Raw genomic sequence first — 19,970 nt, 5'->3', positions numbered from 1 at the left:
TTTTGGGATTATTGTTTATTAGATTTTGTATTAATCTAGAAAACTGACATTTGTTATTGTCATTGGATAATTAGACTTTTGTTTGTACGGTGTTGAGTAAGGACACACACTGGTTCTAGGCTGGTTCTTATTAAAATGTCTGCCAACGACTGCCTTGTTCTTCTTGTTTTCCATCGGTTGCCCGCATATAATGCCAGGGAGGGAGGGTGGGGGCGGGGGCGGGGGTGTGGTGGGTGGAGGGTGAGTGGGGGGCTGGAGGGGTGGGGACTCAAAATCCATCGCTAAACCATAAATTGTCTTTTCACTGTCTTGTTTACATGCGTCCATGATCGGGGGGCTTCTTTGTGCCACAGACCTTGAAAAGCCAAAGCATAACACTTCAAGCAGCACTATCCACTTCAGCCAATGGCAGCAGATGGAGAAACCGGGGGGAGGGGGAAGCGAGGGAAGAGGTTGCTAAGCAACCTGTTGTAACATTAACATGGAGTGAAAACAGAAACCTGGTGTCTGGCTGAAACATCCGGCCTGATCCAGACCCATCCGTTATTCACAGTAAAGACGAGGCTGTTTTTCCAAATACTTTGACTCACAAAGGTTGTTTGCTTGTCATGCAAATATCAAGCTTCACTAGCTGCTGTCGTGCATAAACTGGGATCCATAAATGAAGGTAATTTAAAGAGATATGCCCAAAAACAGAAAAATTGCTTATCTTAAAATGAATTATTCTGCTATTGCCTAGTTTAAGTTTGTGCTGCATTCAAAAATATAATGATTTTATTATTAGGCTACACTCACAGTCTCAACACACCTCAATATAATACATGGTATAGCACTATGGCAGTATCTTGTAACATTTGGCAAAGCAACAGGTAAAAACTACACATTTATTTGGCAAAGTAACAGGCAAAAATACACTATAATGACAGTGTAATTACTAATTTCCAAAAAGTAACTAGCCTATGTTCTCTAAAGTGATCCCAGTGATTTCCAAACCCAATTTAGGTTCTCCTGAAAAAACAATGCTGGGCGATCTGGAGGCCAGCTGGCTCTGGGAAAATCTTTGAAATTCAGTTTTGAGATTCATGTTTCCTCGGGTTGATCCTCTCAAATCTAGGGGATCCGTGTAACACGACTCTGAACAAGCTTTATAAAATATTAACAACTGTGCTGGGTCCGTCCCAACAGGTCCCATCCCAACTGTACAGGTACCATCTCTCTCTTTTCATGCTCAATAGACTGGAATGCACCATTTTGACCTTGATGTATTCTGTCTTTGCAACAGCAAAAACTAGACTTCAATGTCTTACAAAAGTGAGTCTCAAATTTCATATTGTGCTTGAATATTCTTTTGCACAGCCCCATTCTACACCCTGAAATCCTGTGGAGATGTGTGAAAAGGACCTGGTAACATAGTGAGAGAGACAAAACTGAACAAGAGAAAATCCTTCCTCAAAACTCCTAATTATAATCAAAACTAAGCCTCAGTACCATATTGTTGGCCATGAGGCAAGTTAATCAAACAAAACAAACGCGTTTAATACGTTAATTAGATACATTGTTGAATTTCTTTTTCATCTTGACAAACAAGGGCACTTTGCATAGATCTGAGACAAATAAAATCCTAAATACGTGATATCTGAAATGCTTTAATTGCACAAAAAATTGCGAAAAAAGAGGTCAACGGTCTTGGATTGCACTTTGAGTGACTGCAGAATGAGCAAATGACCCTCGGGTGACCCCCCTGGGTACTGAATACATGACTGATATACCTGTTTCGTTTACTCACGCAAACATCCAAGCATTTCTGTGTAAACACTTACAACTCCTCAGCTGACGCGTTGTAAGGCAGGAGTGTGATCCACACCGCAGAACTACTACTGAGTCAATAGTCTTGCGCACCTGTAAAACTTGTCATCCGGTGGAACCAGTAGTGCACACAAGTTGTACCTGTGAGCGAACGAGAACATCTGCCAGGCACCTGAATCGGGACGACCGCCTATTGTCTCTCCCATTGACATAACACTTAAGGTTGAACATGTTGTAATCAATATGCTGAATGGGCAAACGACTCCTCGGGACTCTGTGAAAGATACATGGAATGCTTTAACGTGTAGGAAGCCATCAGATGTCCTGTTCCTGCCATGAGTAAACATTGTCTAAATATATCTCTGTTGACTGGGTCCAGCCATGCCATGTGATAAGATAGGCAGAGGGAAGTGTGATATGATGAAGTGTGTGTGTGGTATAACAAAGCACCGGACAGATATTTTTTGAGAAAATCAGTCGGGGCCGCTTCGCCTCCCGTCTTCCAAGCCGTGTGATTAATTATTTGTGTGGACTTTAATATTTTATAAAGCTTGTTTAGCGTCATGTTACACGGATCCCTCGGATTTGAAGAAAAATAATCATCATCTTCCCACAATTAGGTGTGAAAACACAAACAAGGCGCTTCCTGTGAGTTTCTACTGTCCAATATCTCCACTGAATTTCACTGGGGAAATTACTCGCTGACAGAGCATCAGCTGTAATTTCACATATGGTGGCAGGAGGGTTAAGATTTATTTTCTTGTTTTGAATCCTCAGGTATTGGGATCAAATGGCATCCATAACTGAACCACCCATTTCATAATGTGGAAGCAGCGTCCAAACCACAACCTCAAATCCCACTGAAATATATTAAAGGGACGTGATATGGGCTTTGTTAGCTAGAAAGACAGAATTCATTATAATTGTATGGAATTTCCTCTCCACTTTAAATAAACACTTTGCCAAAATTTCACAATACGCCAAATCCCAAATGAGCTTTGAAATAATCTTGTGGTACAACAAAATGTGAAAAGGCGTGAATATTTTTTGATGTGCGTGTGTGTGCAGAAGATAACCCATGCCTCTGCAGTGAGGCATTTGTTCATGTCACATGCTGTTAATAATGTGGCCTCAGGCAGACCTGTTTGTCAAACTAGAACATGAAGGTTGACATTCACATCACTGTGTCAATAAGTGCAGAGAACTCACAGTGTAGCGCTGTTCAGTTACGCAACACAGCAGCTCAGTTAGTCACATCATGACAGGATCACATCATGACAAAAGCTTCTGAGGTGGCAACAACATGACAGTGGGAGAAAAACTGGAAAATACCAGCATTTCCTCATAAGTTCCCAACAGCCAATAAGATGCCAATATTTCTCTAAAATATAAGTATCTATCTAATCTCTATCTCTGTCTATCCAATATCTAATTTACATGTATTGCCCCTTACTCAGAATGCAGTGCTGACAGTCTTAATGAACTGTGTAATAAAGGTGCTTATGCACATCATGGACCCATTGCTATTAATATTTCCTCACTTAGGTTGACCCCTCCATTGCCTATTCATCTTCAAAATCATCTTGTGAAATATGGCAAAGCCTGGAGTATAATTTGACAATATTGTGGTACAAGCCTAAATATAAATATTATTGCATAAAACAGTTGTTAGCACACCTATGCCGCATAATGTGCATGCATTAAGTCCACGGTCCTGATGTCACAGCCTCAATATATGCATGTAGCCTATAGTAGCCTGTGATCTGCTCCATACTGAAGGCTCCCTATGACTCAAAATGACAGCCACTAATAGTAACGGTTGGGCTACATGGCCAACTTAAAAAAAACAATCAGACTAGACTGGATCAATTCTCAGCTTTTTCAACCATTATACCACGCATTATCCAACCTAGAGTAAAGTCCAGAAGCGTTTCATTCTCTAACTTCACTATCTGGGTTTTCTCCTGGGCATTCACTATGGATGAGCTTCAGAGTGCGGCACCCATGGCGGGTCGCATTTCCACTATGGATTTGTCTTTACTGCGGTAACTGTCCCGAGCCAGACCGGCTATCTGCTGTGGGATGGAAAATCAGAATCGACTGCCATAAGGGAGAGCCTCTGTTTGATAAAGTCTACTGAAACTACATTCAACGACTGAATGATGCATGAGAAATACATTCAATGACGCGGTTTTGCATCACACGGCAATAACACAAAGTCAGCTGTTACGCTGCCAAGGTAGAAAAGGTGGGCATGGTGAAAAGAAAAAAAATAACATAAATGACAATGGCAATTAATCCTGTGAATAGCCCTATGTTCGGAGTCACAGTACCCGCACAAACACTGATGAGCAAAAGGAGGAACATGCTTACCTTAGTGGGATGGTAATCCAGTGTTGTGGTCGCTGTTGCAGACACACTCTACTGAGCTGTGTGCGCCGAGGGCAGCACGGTATCAGCGTCCTGTCAGCGCTTCACACACACCAGGCTCCGCTGAGTCAAGACCGACACACTTCACCAGAGGAACACCGGAAATTAAGCGAGTTTGCCTTCAGGATAAAAGCCTAAACGTCGTCACTTTTGAATTGCGAGTTTTGCTTATACAAACATTTCTGGAAGAAGAGCTGCTCTGAAAGCGTAAATAATCTCATTGGCAGAGTTAAACCCCAATAGGGGGAGTCAAATAAATAACCTTTATTTTTTTGCGCAACCTAACTGCCTCGGCTAACTGGCAAACTTGAATGGCATGAACTCTGGTCAAGACGTTAGCTTAAACAAAAAAATTGACAGGTCAGCAGCAGGCTAGCTAACTAACCTAGATAATTTAGCTAGACTAGTTTAGCTAGTTAGTACAGCGCTAGGCCCACGGCTAGGCCTTTCTTACCTTTTGCCCTTTTCACTGGCCTTCATGTTATGTTACTTCGCTAGAAAAAAAGGCACATAAGTGGCTTCGCCAAATTCTTCCTCCGCGTTTGAGCATGAGAACGCATTCTGTGTGATGTAGTTTTTTGACGCGTACGCGCCTTTTTAAGCGGTTTCCTCCAGACCATGTGCCTCGCATTTTAGATGCAGAGCGTTTTTGAACGTCTCAACTTCAGCTGCACCGTACATTAGCTACATCAATGTGACAACAGCTCTTAAAACAGGCACAGCTCTTGGATGAGATGATAAGTCTCATGGCTCTGTTCTCCTTCGGAGGTTATCTGGGCTCCTCACCCTCTTCTTTAAGAGCAGGCAGACCAATCACTAGTTTTATTTTGTCCATTTTTAATTTCAACAATGTTAATGTTACTTCAGAACATGTAATTCCTAATAATGTTAATGTTACTTCAGGTTAGTGTTCAGCTGTTACTTAAAGGCTTGCCTGTGTTAATTAGTTGTCTTGCAAGTTGTTGTATAACTTTGTGTTGCATAGCAACAATAATGTGCCTGCAGGATTTATGTGAGATGCCATATGGCTATGAATATATAGGCTACTGTGAAAAAGGACTTTTTGTGAAAAACACAGTTTTCATTCACTACTGATCCCCGTTGAATCTTTGAACTATATTCTTTATTTTCACTGTGGTATTTTGCTTTACTCAAAAAGCGTTGCAACGTGCTGTTCTTCAATAAGGGTTTTATTTTGAAAGCTTTGACCGGAAGTCCCGTTCTCCTGGCTGGCTTGACTCTGGTCTCTCCTCTCTCTGGCTCTGTACACCTCCTTGGAGGATAATTTTAGCATCAGGGATAATTTTTATTTATCACAGAGAAGTCATTCATCATTTTGATTAAACAGCATCCCCTGCATGCTTGATGAGAACAATTAAACTTGGAAAAAGTATCCAGATACACTGGCAAAAAAAGTTTGCAGGAGTCCACTCACTGTAATGGGCACACATACAGTATATGGAGCACCATCAAGTGACCAAACCTCATATTGCACAAGGAAGCAATCAAAACGAAATTGTCTGGAGCCGTTCAAAATAATCACACGTTCAAGAGGATACAAGGAATATATTGTCATGAGATTTTCACAAGATATTTCATTTTCATTATGTGTGAAATTGAGCAGTTAAATCTATTATCAAAGTCTGATGTGGGACAGAATTGATTACTCAAAGGCACTCAGTTATTTTAACTACCCATGAATGAACCATGGTAATGCGATAAGTTTACAGTAAGAACAATACTATACAAATATCACAGCAAAACTATAAAAAAAAACATACCATGAAGTATGATAAGGTCACTACAAACTCACTATTGCGTACCACAGACACACTATATAGGCCCTATAGGAATATTACAGATTTCTCATTTGGGTGGTTTATGTTTATTGTGTACACAGCATGAACTTTACAATATGCAACCAAATGTCATAAACCCCTGCTCATTTAACTTTACAGGAGACTCTTTTTTACATCAGAAAAGTTTCATCTTAATGCATTTGTTAAACTTGATAATTAAGAATTCAAACAAAATACTTTATTGACCCCGTTTATGCCTTACCCTAAAACCCTTCAGTAAAACAACTAAAATAGCCGAAACCTATGATAAGTTTTAGAAGGATAGCTACTATACAAATACCACAGCAAAACTTTAAAATATCATGCAGCTATTATAAAAAAATATATACCACAGAAAATCCTACAGTAATACCATAGGAGATAGACATACCATAAAGTACAATAAGGTCACTACAAACTATTGAGTACCACAGATACATTCTAAATCCCTATAGGACTATTATGGGAATAGTACAGTAATTTTTGTTAGGGAAGCTCTGAATACAAAGATCAATAATCCATAAAAAGCAAAAAAAACAAAACAATGTGACCACACAAGGAAAAACATCCACATTGTTTGAGTAAAATGGCTATATCATACTAGTGATGATATAGCCATTTTATAGAGGATCATTGTGCTAAATAAACCATGACACAGAAACACAGTCTTGGACTCCAACTGTATGAAACAACACAAGGTACACTTCTGTCAATACCTTGGCTGGGATTCAATTTATGAGTCCTAATGCTAACACTCACAGAAGGACACATTGTCTCTCCCACACATTCACAACCCCTCTTACATAAAAGTAACCCAGACATCAGGTTACATCGGGTCACTGCAGACGACTTCAGAAGACAGAAACGCAGTCAAAGTCAACACAAGTCGATCACCGCGTGCGGCGAGGTATGGGGGGAGGCGAGTTCACGCTCTGAATGGGTCTTTGAGGAAGTGCTCGAGTCGGGCAGGATATGTAGCGCTCCTGCAGCATCTCTGGCACCCTAAAACAAACAGCACACACCGTAAGGTCGCTGGCACCGATGTAGTGGGGAATAAAAAGGTGGGTAAGCTGTGACCTCCTGTCGGTGATCGTCATGAGGCAAACAAACACCAACAGAAACAAAAATCCATTATACTGACAGAGAAGCGCTTTTAATTATTCATTCATTTATTCATTTATGCTTTTTCCCGTCCAGTTTGATACCAGTGACTATGATGTATACTATGATTTTCCACCATGAATTCATAGTACATATATACGCATAAGGACTAAGTTTTTTAATATTTAGACGAGACATGGAAAACAAAGCTAAATCATTATTATGATTATAGAATTCAATAAAGAAATGTGACTTCATGGATACTAAATCTCAGGGCAGTACAAACCCTAAAAGGATTTTCCAAACTCAGCTGTGTAAATGTCAAACCTGCAGTTTAACAAGATTGTTAGGTGCTTCGTAGAACTCGGGTGATGATGCACTCGTAGTTTGCATTTCAACAGTAATTTGACACGTTTTCTTTTTCTCTGCCAAAACCAGTTCTAAACTTGGCTGAACTGTTTGTCTCGGTTTCAAAACACAATCATATTTTTCAAACCACTCTCCTCTAACAGTGTAGCACAGTCTTACAACATTTAGACCAATATACATTATACTCTGTTGCAAACAGCAAGCTGTGTCAGTCATCTGTCATCTATATAATAATTTTTCAGGAAGCTTTGATCTTTCATAAGTAATTAAATTGTATACTCATCCAAGGCCTAGTAGAGTGACATTAATGTTTACTGCACAATTTTAAAATATTTGACATTGATTTCAAAGGCCAAATATGTAATTGCAATATGGTCCCACCCTGTTGCCCCACTGTTTTGTTTACATGGTGATTAAATACACTGAGGGCATATTTGTTTTCGCTCTGAAACTTAGAGTGAAACCAACCTATATTTTGAGTTATGATGGGTTAGGAGAGTTCAAAAAGCTTATTTTCCACCTCCGAGTCAAAATACTCTTCAAACATAATCAAAATATAGATGTAAAAAATCCAGTTATGTTTAACATCTAGCATGCCAATGTGTCAAAAGCCATCAGATATATTGTGGTATATACTCTACTTTGGCTCCCTGCATGATCTTTTAAGAGATATGTCATACAAAAACTGTCAACATATTAAAAAGCATCAGAAATAAGAGCGCATTTAGATAAAACTACAGGAAGTCGCCGTAGCAATATTAAACAAACAGGAATTATTTTGATCTTGGCTTTCATTTTAAAATATGTGATGTCTCAGTATCTATTCTTTCACCTTGCTGTAGGGGATATTCATAGCCGACAGCGAGAGCGTCAGGGTCTTTACACACTTTCATACTTTGGTTTCCTCTGTAATGCACAGCTGAGAGTTAGTAGAGGGTGAACATTTCCTCTTTATCATTTTCCATCATCACACTTAGCACGGCTTACAGTTTTTTTCCATTGGTCTACTAAGTACTTTCTCTTTTCAAAATGAAATGTTCACAGAATAACACTCTTAGAGACCATCGAGTAAGCTGTTGTATGTGTAGTATATTGTCCAGTGTTGTTTATGACGTATATTGTTTTATGTACTGACCTTCCAATTTCAATTTCCCTGGGACACTGAAAGTATCGTATCGGACTATAGTGTACTGTATTGTGCCGTATCGCATCGCAGCGTATCGTACCGTACCGTACCATACCGTACCATACCGTATCATATCATAACATATTGTATCGTATCCCATTGTATTGTATCACATTGGACTGTGTCTCATTGTTTGGTATTGCATTGCTCTGTATCACAGCATTAGTAAACCGAATCTTGGCTCTCTAGACTGACCTTTCTGGGATTCGTGGAGGAATCCTGGGTGGAGGGATGAGGGGCAGAGCATCAGCTGGCCGTGGAGGTCGTGGTGGAGGAGGGATGCTGTCTATGGCGTCCTTTAAAAGAATTGAATCATACTGTGAACATACTGAAAAACATATATAAAGCAAACAAAGCATTTTGACAAACTCAACAACTCATTGTTCACCACATTCATTAGGTATTTCGAAAGTATTATCGTTAGCGGTATGAGTAGGGGGTTTCAGTAAAGTTACTAGGTGTAGTACTAGCTTGAAAACTTAATTTTAGAGTAATAGTCTGTGACATTTTCATATAAATAAACGTCTGTTTTGCTACTCTCTATCTGATTGATGTAACACAAAGTGATTCAACCTATAGTCAGTTCACGAAAGCTTTCACATTTTCGGTTCTATAAACCCGGTATCTGGTAGCTCTTCCCCTGGAAAAATCCTCTGTTGCGCAGGAAGTGACACATTTTGTGTTTTCGGTTTGTTTTGAATAAACTAAATAAAGAACTGGGTAGTTAGCATGGACACACTGTTTGATTGACAGGTGGCCTCTGGGAAGAGCAGTGTAGAAACACCACAGCAATGAGTGCTGTGGATGGATGGATCTCGCATATTACCACTTTTAACAACTGAATTCTAAAATACTAGCAGGTGTGTTTTTGCAGGAATTTTAGGAACTTAGAAATGTAAAGTACCCAACCACTATAGAGTATAGCTGAGGATTAGTGTCTTTGACCACAAGTGGTGCACGTCATGCATATGGCTTGTCACCATGCATGGTCAGAGCAGAAAGTGAGGGTTCAGTTTTGTTCATAGACACTTTGGCAGTGATGCAGGCTGTCATGGGACGCACACTGCCAAGCATTCTCCTCCCTGATGTGAAATCATGTGAATTTGTCTGTGGAGTGCAGTTACTGTAGTAAGTATATTAAAGCTGCGATTGCTCCATGGACTGTTATTATTCTGAGGGGGTAGATTCCGGCTCACCTCAAATTCAGGCTCTGTCCCGCTGCTGTAGCTAATGGTACTGTGTGTGCTGAGTCTGTTGCTCTCAGTACCTGGGTGAAGACAAGTCAGTTAAATATAGAACGAAAAAACACGTGATCTTGAATTTGTTTGAGGTTAACGCTTGTGGTAGAGTATGCTGTAAGCCCGCTTCACCAAATGTGGACGAAAACAACCTTTCGTGTCTGAACAACAAAGGAGTTACAGTTCTACGACACATCTGCAGGGAGGGGGGAGACCGAGCGGGACGAGGTGAAGCGGAGGAGAAGCTCGCAGAGAACAAGTAGACGATGTAATGTGATCATCATGAGGCTGATCGGCAAATAATTCTTTAAATATTGGCAGCGCGGGCATGCGTTTGTTGTCTTTTTAAACTAAATGTCTTTATGCCCACTTTCATATCTCATAAAAATAGTCACATCAAGTTACATCTTATTGGAACTGATGTTTGGCTTTGATCGTGTTTGACACAGCAGAGCAGGCTATTTTTAACATTTTATGGGAAATGACATCTACAAAATAAAAGAGAATGAGAATGAGCATAAGAGAGAATGAGTAAGCTCTTTGAGTGTTGCTGTGTTGTGAAACAAAGTTCTGAGAAAAAGGTCATGGTGTCACAGTGTAGTTCTATGGAAGCCATGCATTTAGACAGGCAGAAATGATAAGAATATCAGACATTTATAGTGTTACATTACTGCAGTTACTCCACTTTGAATATCTGATTAATACACCTATAAAATATAAAATAGAAATAATTGGATAAAATAGTAAGAAGGATTTGATTGAATGGTTGATTATGAGTTTTTTTTTACAGCAGAAGGCTTTTGGCTTTGACAGCCTGACAAGCATTATCTTAATATCCTAATAAAAAAATCTATGAAACATTTCTGCATATTATTTCACATTACAGAAATACAAAGCTAAACCTACAATTATAGGCCTAACACAGACATTACATTTTCATTTTTTGTCAGGTTTTACATTTTTTTGTGTGAGCTAAACATTTTTTTTTTCAGATCCAAAACTCTGATTTCATATCTCTCATGAATAATCAGATGAGTCACTGCTTTTCTTACCAAATGGGCCAAAATTGGGGAAACACTGGTGCTAACCTATAATGGGTCAAGTGTCGAAAGCCTTATTTTGAATTTGATTTAATTGATTACTGCTAGAACTTATTAAGCATAAATAAAATCACAATAAATTATATACACTGTCATGTTCTTTCATTCACTCATTTTCTCTACCCGCGTATTCCTTATCAGGGTCATGGGGGGAATGGAGCCTATCCCAGCATGCACTAGGCAAAAGGCAGGGAGACACCCTGGACAGGTTGCCAGTCCATCACAGGGTGAACACAGACAGACTGACAATCACTCACATACCTAGAGCCAATTTAGAGTCTCCAATCCAGCTGACATGCATGTCATTGGAAAGTGGAGGAAACCAAAGCGAACAGGGAGAAAACAGGCAAACTCACTGGACGTGCTGGAGGTGCTGCCTGTCTTCCAGCCGCCCCTCTGGATGGGGCGGGCCACAGGAGGGACCGGGGCCAGCGTTCTGGGCGTCGCCTCGTACACGGCGCACTCCATCACCATGTCCGAGCCCCAGCTCCTCTGGAGCGGAGCACTTATTTCGTATTCTCAAAAGGGAAAGACCACATCAGCACATAAGCACCTTTGAATGGAATCTCTTAGCTGAGAACAGAATGTCATTTTCCACATTGTGCCGTCCCTAAATACCTAATTACGGAATAACTTAAGAGAAGTGAGGGAGGTGCACAGTTACTCCACTAGGGGTGGCTCCACTGATTTTATTCCTCTTAGATTTAAGAGTGGTTAAGGGAGGGACACTTTTCAGTTTACAGCAACCAAGCTGTGGAATAGCTTGCCGGGTAGACTCAAGACGATCTGCAGCTGGAATGGTTTTAAATTTAAGCTTAAAAAATGGCTTATAGATAGAAAGTCAAATAAAATTCAAATTGAAATCTATGATCATAGGTTGTTTATTTAGTTCTGTCTATTTCTGTATTTATTAATCTTCTGTCTGAAGAATTGCACGTGTTATTAACTGAAATTTGTCAAATAAATTCAATCAATCAATCAATCAATAGTAGTGTGTAGTATTAAAACAATTCTACCAAGGTCCTTTCCCATCTTCTCCCTCTTTTTGTGACGCCTGGTGATGCTCTCTCGTAATTTCTTCAAATTTTCCTGAAGAAAAAAACAAACAGTATATAGAACACACATTGAATCCAATCCATGACCACCAATCAGCTCCTGACAGATTTTGTGTATTAGTTCTACCTGCTGATAGCGTAGGGAGCTCGCCCTCCGCTCATGGTCAAACTGCCAGGCCTTGAACTCTTGGACAGCCTCATCCACACTAATTGCCCCCACTTTCACCCTCTCCTGCAGGGCGATGAGCTGCCTCTGTCCCGGGGTCTTCACCCCGCCATAAGGGTCATAAACAGATGAGCCGTCTGAATCCATCACAGGCCCTGCTGGGGATTTGGAAGGGGCAGTTATTCATTTGCAAGAACTCAGCCTGTCACAGTTATACGCAGAAATAGAGTATCAAAAATCTGCACAGCCTTTAAAACGTTCCAGTTTTATTGCCTTGAGGCCTGAAACAAAAAACCCTGTTAAATAAGACTTTTTCATTTTCATTTGGAACATAGCAACCAGCAAAATCAAAGTAAAAACAAAAGATTCTAATTTCTGCAGATTGGAGTTGCAGACATATATAAGCATTTCTCTGAGGCAGAGCTGCTCTGGAGGCAGAAATGATCTCATTGGTTGGGTTAAACCTCAATGGGCGGAGCCAAGGAAAGCTAAATGACAAATTTGAATGGCAAAAAAAGACCTCTGTTCAAGACATAAATAAAAATAGCAATTGCAATGACTTTTTTCATTCTTTCAAGACCATGGCGTTCATGAACTTGGAAGGGCAGTAGTTAGTAGTAGTAGTAGTTGGTAGAAAGAGCGCTAGGGTTCATAACATTACCTAGCTCCTCTCTCACAGTAGTTACACACCAAACACGATTTCACAAGGTGAACAGTTCACCTTCATTCATGATCTGGAACTGGAAAGTTTTGGTCTACCTGGTGTGTAACATTACTGGAGGTAAAATACTTTAGCTGCTAACTTCAGCTCTGGTAGGCTATGTAATGTTACCTTGCTAGCCTGATTATCCCATCCCATCCACATAGCTGTAGCTAGCTGGCTATAGTCAAGCACAATTTCAAGATTACGTTTTCCATACATAAGCTTATGGACTATATTTGAGCAAAATTAAGAAAATGATAAAATACAAAATAGGTCTCCATAGGGCGTCCTGGTGCCTCATTGGTCTAAGGCAAGACCATGTAACCGTACGTGCTGGGTTTGAATCCGACCCAGGACCTTTGTTGCGTGTAAATTTTGAGTTTGACTTAAAATTCCAATTTATTGAATACAAAATGGAATTATAAACACCAGTGTGAAGCATGTTAATTTCATGTAGTGGAAGAAGCAAAGCTTGAAAAAACAATAAATGTGTCTAAAGATTCCCAATGCTATTTTCAATTATTTAATACTGTACTATACCTGTAGATGGTCCCAGTGTCCTTGCTTTACTCTGGTTGGCAACTTTTTCTGTAAATACTGCCAACACAAAAAAATCCTGAGTTATTTATTTTTGTTTAGAGAAGAGCTTTATTAATTCTGATATGTAGAGAGAAGACTTTGAAAGAAAATAAACTGCACAGTACCTCTAGAAATGTAAGTCTTAGGCTCATCAGACTCAGAGATTTGAGGTCTGGGAATGGGGGCTGGTGGACGGTTCAAGATTTCTCGGATATAGGTTGTTTTTTCATCCACAGTATCATAGATATCCTCTGGACAGAGGTTGTATGGGTCCTCCTCTTCCTCATTTTTCTCTGGGTCATCCTGGCCAGCCTTCTCCTTTTCCTCAGTTTGAAGGTGCTCTTCGTTATCTTGGGCTTGATCTGCATCAGGTTTTGCTACAGGACCCAACATAGCCATATTATCCATGCAATACTGGAACATAAACAGCATTTAAGGTCATTATTTTGGAAGTCTGTCTATTGTATACCTTGGAAGAACTTTCTAAGCATAATTTCCTCAGGGTTCTGATACTCTTCTACTGCATTCATCACCTCATCTGAGAAGACAGAACAGTCATCATTATCGTTAGCATCGTCATCGCCACCGAACGCTTCATCCTTACAATCAATACTACTTTCATTATCATCACCAACATCTTGATCTTACATAGGTCCTCTGCGCACTCGGGGTCTATCCCCAACATTGACTCATAGATGTCCTCTGTGCAGCCTGAGTACTTCATGATGATCTCTTGAGACATAGGTGACTCGTACACATCCCCACCCTCCTCTGCACTGATGGAGTCTCTGATGTGAGACTTGAGCATGTCCGCTGTCTCCTAGATTGATTTGAACACAAGACGCAGGTCAACACTGACTGGAATGAGATGAACTTGACTTGAATACACTGCACAGTACATGGATACTATACATAAACACAAAGACGCTGTTGTGTGCGGACTTACGACAAAGTCGTCCATGAACTGTCTAAGATCTGAGAAGCCACTCTTCTCCGCCAGCGTATTTGGGTAGTCTCCATACTTGTTCATCACGCTGTAAGCCTGCAGAGCCCCGGGACACTGGAGGAGAACGGTGGTCAGCTTCTTCAGGCCGTACTTGGCAGCGAAGTGGAGCAGCGTGGGAAGCTCCTCGTTACGCTGATCTGGGGGACAAAAAGCAGTCAGATTCCACCTCTCATATGATCGTATGGTGGTTCATACAAGCTGTAATTACTCTCAGTGTTGTCATCTTACAGGATAATGCAGGTATTGTAGCAGTGGAACAAATGAAGTTCAACCCTTCCCAATATCTTCTTGTAATACATGTTCAACAGCAGTAGATCTCAGTAACAGTCAAGATACATTTACTGATATATAGTAAAGCCTTACCTTGCAATACAAGACCACTATGAACTTAAGTTTGAACAGAATGGATTGCTCAATGCTCACAGCTCAATGCTCAGTGCTCACTGGCCACTAATGGAGCCAGAAATCAGAGTACAGTACTCACATGCTGCCATATTGTCTTCTTCAATCTGTCTTATTCCAAACAGCTGAAGCCCATTTGCAGGCATTCTGGATTTTAACGAGTCAGTTAGCATGTCGTCCAGTGATTTTGTTATATCGGATGTGATGTTGAACGCCTGGAAATATAAGTCACAATGTCAACAGAAAGGAGATATGCATTCCTTTTTTAGCCTGAATAACTATTAACAGCTTTACGGCGTGAATGTGTCAGCTTCACACTTTCATTTATTTACTGTATAAAAGCAACTATACTGCATGACATAAAGGCCCACCTGGCAGATGAATTCCATGGGTGCAGTAGCATTTTCAAGACAGCGACTGACTTGTCCCATGTTTGTATAGTATGTCACAGGCCTCAAGCTGACACAAGATTGATCAGTGTACATAGTGAGTGATACCACTCCAGCAGGCATATCTAGGGAAAACAGACAACAGGTTAAAGAGTACCAGAGATATCAGATTTAAGAACTTTTCCTGATCTTGCCATCAGCTTTACACACAAATCATGAAGGATGAAGTCAGATAAAGGTTTAAGGTCACATGAGTTCCTGAAGATACTTACCGGGTGCAGCAACACTTATAGTATATTCATTCTCTAAAGTCCCTGGGACCCGTTTTGCAGCGACATTTTCAGATGAAAACTCCACCTCAAGCGCTGACTGATTGTCCATTTTGTGCGTAAGGATGATAAAAATTGTCTCCTGGTCCTGGATGAAAGGGAAAAATAGAATGAGTATTTATTGTATACACTAATCTGCTTGATAATTATTTTCAACTAAGACTGTTCCTTTCCCATAAGCTTTCTTGAGCTGCTCATAATTAGAAAACAAGGAGTTGTAGGCTAAATACACAACAGAATCTTTGGCTTCAATCAACAGCAACACAGAATGTGAACACTAAAACGTCCTACACTGACTCATCTCTCACACAGTTACGTAGAGAAACTGTGGATTTTTAGAATTGATTAACAGTCTTGCGTCAGACGGCATCTTCGGGGAAGCAGTTCTGATCCATATCAATTCTGTCTTCAGTGTTATTACTACAGAATTATTATTATAATAACAGCTACAGTCTTACCCCACACAGGACCCTGCTTGGTTGAACGGTGAGGCAGGCGAGGTGTGCGGGTGAACTCATTTCCTTGCTTGTTGAATTCTCTGAGCTCACATTTTCTTGGTCTTTCATGACAGTTTCTTTTTCTCCTGCTGACTCCGTTTCTTCAGCTATGGGATTCGGAGCGACCTGCAGCTCCGCAGTGGCTGGAGCTTCACTCTTATGTTCAGCCTCCTCCCGTTTGCCTTTAAAGACAAACAGTGACTGGTTATTTTACTCTAAGATCAACTGAATGTGTTACAGAGATTAAAAGTGGTTTTTGAGCAATGCTTCTCTTATATTCCTATATATCATCAATCTGTGATGTCCAAAACATTCCAGGAGTTATTTTGTGATGAATTGTTGTAATTTACCAGAGAATGGGCATGAACTTGCATTCAGTACAGTGGAGAGAGCAATAGTGATAGCGAAGAACAATAGAGCGAGTTTTTCCAGTCAAGAAGAAGTGAGAGTTGCACTCCTTACTCAAAACCCAACATGTCTGGTGGCTGCATTGCATTCTGGTCTATCTAGGCTACTGTCTGTGGAGAAATTGGACTCTCTGCCTTTTCTACGATGGATTTCTCGCTGTATGCCCTTTGAACATCATTGCAAAATGGCGGCTCTAGAAAGAAGCTCTTGCTCTTTGATTCTGAAGGACTGACACCAAAACCTGACATTTACCGGTGAGGTTTTAGATGTGAGGAAATGTTTAAGTTAGAGAATATATCTACAACAATACACCCCAAAAATGGGAGATCTTTAAAGGCACAAAAACAAAAAAAGCAGTTATTAGGAGTGACTGCCCTTCACACACAAAACCTGAATTAACACAGGTTTGTTTAGTATGAATTGGACATTTAAGTGGCTTTTGACGTACTGTCAGCGATGGCCTCCAGAATGGTGGAGATGTAGAGAGTGGGCTCATCCTCAGTGTACAGTTTCCTCCAGCTCGACCAGTGTTCAAAGCTCTCGGTGAGCATGTCATCCTCTGACACGCCGCACAGCAGCGCCACCACCCTGTGTGGAGGGTGCAGAAGTCTCTGAAGGGCCCCCCACAGCTCGGGGTCACCGAGGGTGTCCAGGAACGCTGACGTGAGCAGCAGCACAGTGCATCTGCTGCTGTGGAAATACTCAAAGTTATATCCGTGGAGCTGATCGGCCGGGCCGACCGCGTACGACACAATAGACCTTTTGCGGAATTTTCGCGAGGATTTGAGGATCTTCTGCAGATATGTGGCCCACTCCTCGGCCTCGGCAGTGTGCAGAATCAACAGCTCACACCTTGAGGGGGATTCAGACTTTGCTGAAAAACAGAAAAACATACTGTATGATTAGTGTGAACATGCATTCACACGATCTAAAAACAGATTGTCTTACAGTGCAAAATGATATGACTAGAAGATGTGAATCACTAGATCCTCGTGATTGTCACATACTCAGCTTCACTAGGTAGAATGAATCAGCTCAAACATTGCACTAATGACATTACAGTAGTGATACTATGTATTAGTTTCCATATCGCAGCAGGTAGTGTTTGTAGTGGAAAGGCTCCACAGCACAGCAGCTGTCCGGCCAGCGCTGTGGAATTTCAAGGTGACTGTGGTTAAAGAATGAATGGCCGATCTGTTTGATATTTCAGCGTGGAGCCAATAAGGAGTTGTGCAAACATTGCTCTGTGTCAACACTGGTCAGAGTAATTTTGTTTGACTCATTACAGTGTTTAATCAGGTCAAGTTCACCCCTGTACATGCTAACTGGGAAAGAAACCAGACATGGGCATTTTACCTTCATCACTGTCCACAGTGTTGACGGGGCAGAGAGACTTGCCATCTGTTTGTTAATGAACCAACAAAATGCTTCATTTGAATGCAGATGCGGGGGGATTATGACATTTCAGACATATGGATTATTTGAACCACACAGGACGGATATGATGCCTACTTCCTCATTTTTAAGCAAATAGAGTACTTTATCAATTGGTAGATATCGTTAATACAGTTCAGTGAAATACATATATCATTTTACAAAAGGAAAGATAAGAAAACCTTGTAAAAAAAGTGATTCATATTGTTTAATCAATGATCTGCTCTATAGTACCTTGTTTATGTAAATGTATCTGTTTGTAAATATATCTTCGGCACCTGGCACTGAATTGAAAAACAATTATAGTAAAAAAAAGTCATGTTTTACCTGATTCAAAGCTTGAAACAACTTCCTCCATGGTCGTATAGGAACTGCATCAATTCACCCGGCGAGCTGCAACATTTGCCCAAGTATGTCCTTTTAGTTTCTCGAGTTTACTGAACCCCCTTTCCTCTTCGACTGAGAGTACACTAGCTTTCACCAGCTCTAGCCCTTTGCTCTGTAATATTAATAGCAACAGTTAGTTTCCTGATTTTGGTGACTCTGCATCACTTCCTGAAACAGTTGAAGAAGTGAGAAAATGTCCCACAGTCGAGTCAGAATGTGCAATGTCTCTGCGATTACATTCGCCTTTGGTCATCGGCCACTTCTCTGTAAGAGTGAATAGCTGATTTCTAAGGGCAAAAACTACCAAAAAAAAACATTATTATTATTAGAATCATTATGTGTGTCTTCGCTATTGTGGCACGCAGGCACAGACCTTGACAGACAAGACAGTTTGACACAAAGACTGTGGGCTTTCACACAGAAAACACTTTCAATATAGACTTGCTTTCTGTTCTCACATACTCTGACACACAGACACACACATGCACGCATACATCGATACCCATTCACCTGTTGTGCTTGTTCCGTTTTTTCACTTCCTCAACAAGGTGCTGCGTGTCAGGCCAGTTTCATAATGTAAGACCACACACAAAAAAAGAACCTTATGGGGATAGTTCAAATAAACAAATTAATTTCATGGCCTCAAAATAGTAACGCCACAATAATATTACTTAGATTTAAGACTCGACTAGAACTGAGAGACTGATATCAGAGAAAACTTAATGGTGAACTCACAGATCCTTACTTTTAAAGGCAATAACAGACTTTTAGTATACAGATATACTGTCCCTTTAAACTTTAGTATGTATTAATCAACACTGCCCACTTTCCCAAATAGTTGTAAAACATATTCTAAATATTTTTACAGTATTGTAAAAAAAGAAAAAAAGTGTGATGTTACATCAATATACAGCTAAGCTGAGAATTAACTGGGAAAGATGTTAGGAGGTGACTGTGAAAGTGTTTTAACCACAAAGTCCACAAAGTCAATCTCTCATGTAGGCTACTGCAAACAAGCTGCTAGCTCCAAGCTGTACATACAGTGTCCATTTGTCCATCTGCTGAATCTTTATGAGAGGAGCTAGTGAAGTAAACCATTCTAAATTCATTACTGCTTAGGCTTTGCTAATATATTTATTGTTAAAATGGTTTTCGTTCTATTTAAAATTGTTTTTATTATGCTTCTAGCTTTATTACAGAGTTGTTCACAAATACTGATTGAACAGATCTCTCTCTCTCACACACACACACACACACACACACACACATACACAAACCATATTCTTAAGGTTAAACAAACAAAGAAATGGATGAATGAATGAACCAATCAATTCATCAATAAATCAGTCGATGAATATCTGCTCCCCTGGCCCCAGGACACAGTAGAGTGTTTGTATAGCGGGTGTTTTTAAATTAACATTGTCATTCTTTACTTCAGATTTCATATTTCGTTTATTTATACCTTTTACAGGAATTTTCCTTGCATGTAAAAGCGCTGAGTCAGATTCCTGTTTGGTAAGCTATTGCTAAGTTTGTGAGTTTCCCAA

At 40.3% G+C, this 19,970-nt stretch overlaps 1 protein-coding gene across 3 annotated transcripts; it reads right to left on the bottom strand.

Moving 5' to 3' along the window:
- Positions 1 to 6,661: 6,661 nt before the first annotated feature.
- On the bottom strand, positions 6,662 to 18,574 carry pik3ap1 (phosphoinositide-3-kinase adaptor protein 1). 3 transcript variants are annotated; one of them, XM_071913241.2, is made up of 18 exons: positions 18,364 to 18,574; positions 17,959 to 18,003; positions 17,051 to 17,476; positions 16,156 to 16,376; positions 15,641 to 15,785; positions 15,351 to 15,493; positions 15,062 to 15,194; positions 14,518 to 14,714; positions 14,220 to 14,391; positions 14,041 to 14,109; positions 13,697 to 13,948; positions 13,533 to 13,589; positions 12,251 to 12,447; positions 12,085 to 12,157; positions 11,425 to 11,586; positions 9,927 to 9,997; positions 8,926 to 9,026; positions 6,662 to 7,076 (listed from the first exon to the last, which is right to left on the bottom strand). In XM_071913241.2, the coding sequence occupies exons 1-18, from the start codon at positions 18,392 to 18,394 to the stop codon at positions 6,965 to 6,967; spliced, it is 2,607 nt and encodes an 868-aa protein (XP_071769342.2). In that variant the 5' UTR covers positions 18,395 to 18,574; the 3' UTR covers positions 6,662 to 6,964. The 3 variants fall into 3 exon arrangements, with proteins under 3 accessions (XP_071769342.2, XP_071769343.2, XP_071769344.2); XM_071913242.2 differs by having other exon boundaries at positions 12,251 to 12,444; XM_071913243.2 differs by lacking the exon at positions 17,959 to 18,003.
- Between the last annotated feature and the right edge of the window lie 1,396 nt (positions 18,575 to 19,970).

Source organism: Centroberyx gerrardi, chromosome 15 (genome assembly GCF_048128805.1).
Source record: "Centroberyx gerrardi isolate f3 chromosome 15, fCenGer3.hap1.cur.20231027, whole genome shotgun sequence".
In the NCBI taxonomy this organism is placed as follows: Eukaryota; Metazoa; Chordata; class Actinopteri; order Beryciformes; family Berycidae; genus Centroberyx; species Centroberyx gerrardi.
The sequence above is the reverse complement of the archived record's forward strand: the minus strand, read 5'-3'. Positions and strand labels throughout refer to the sequence as shown.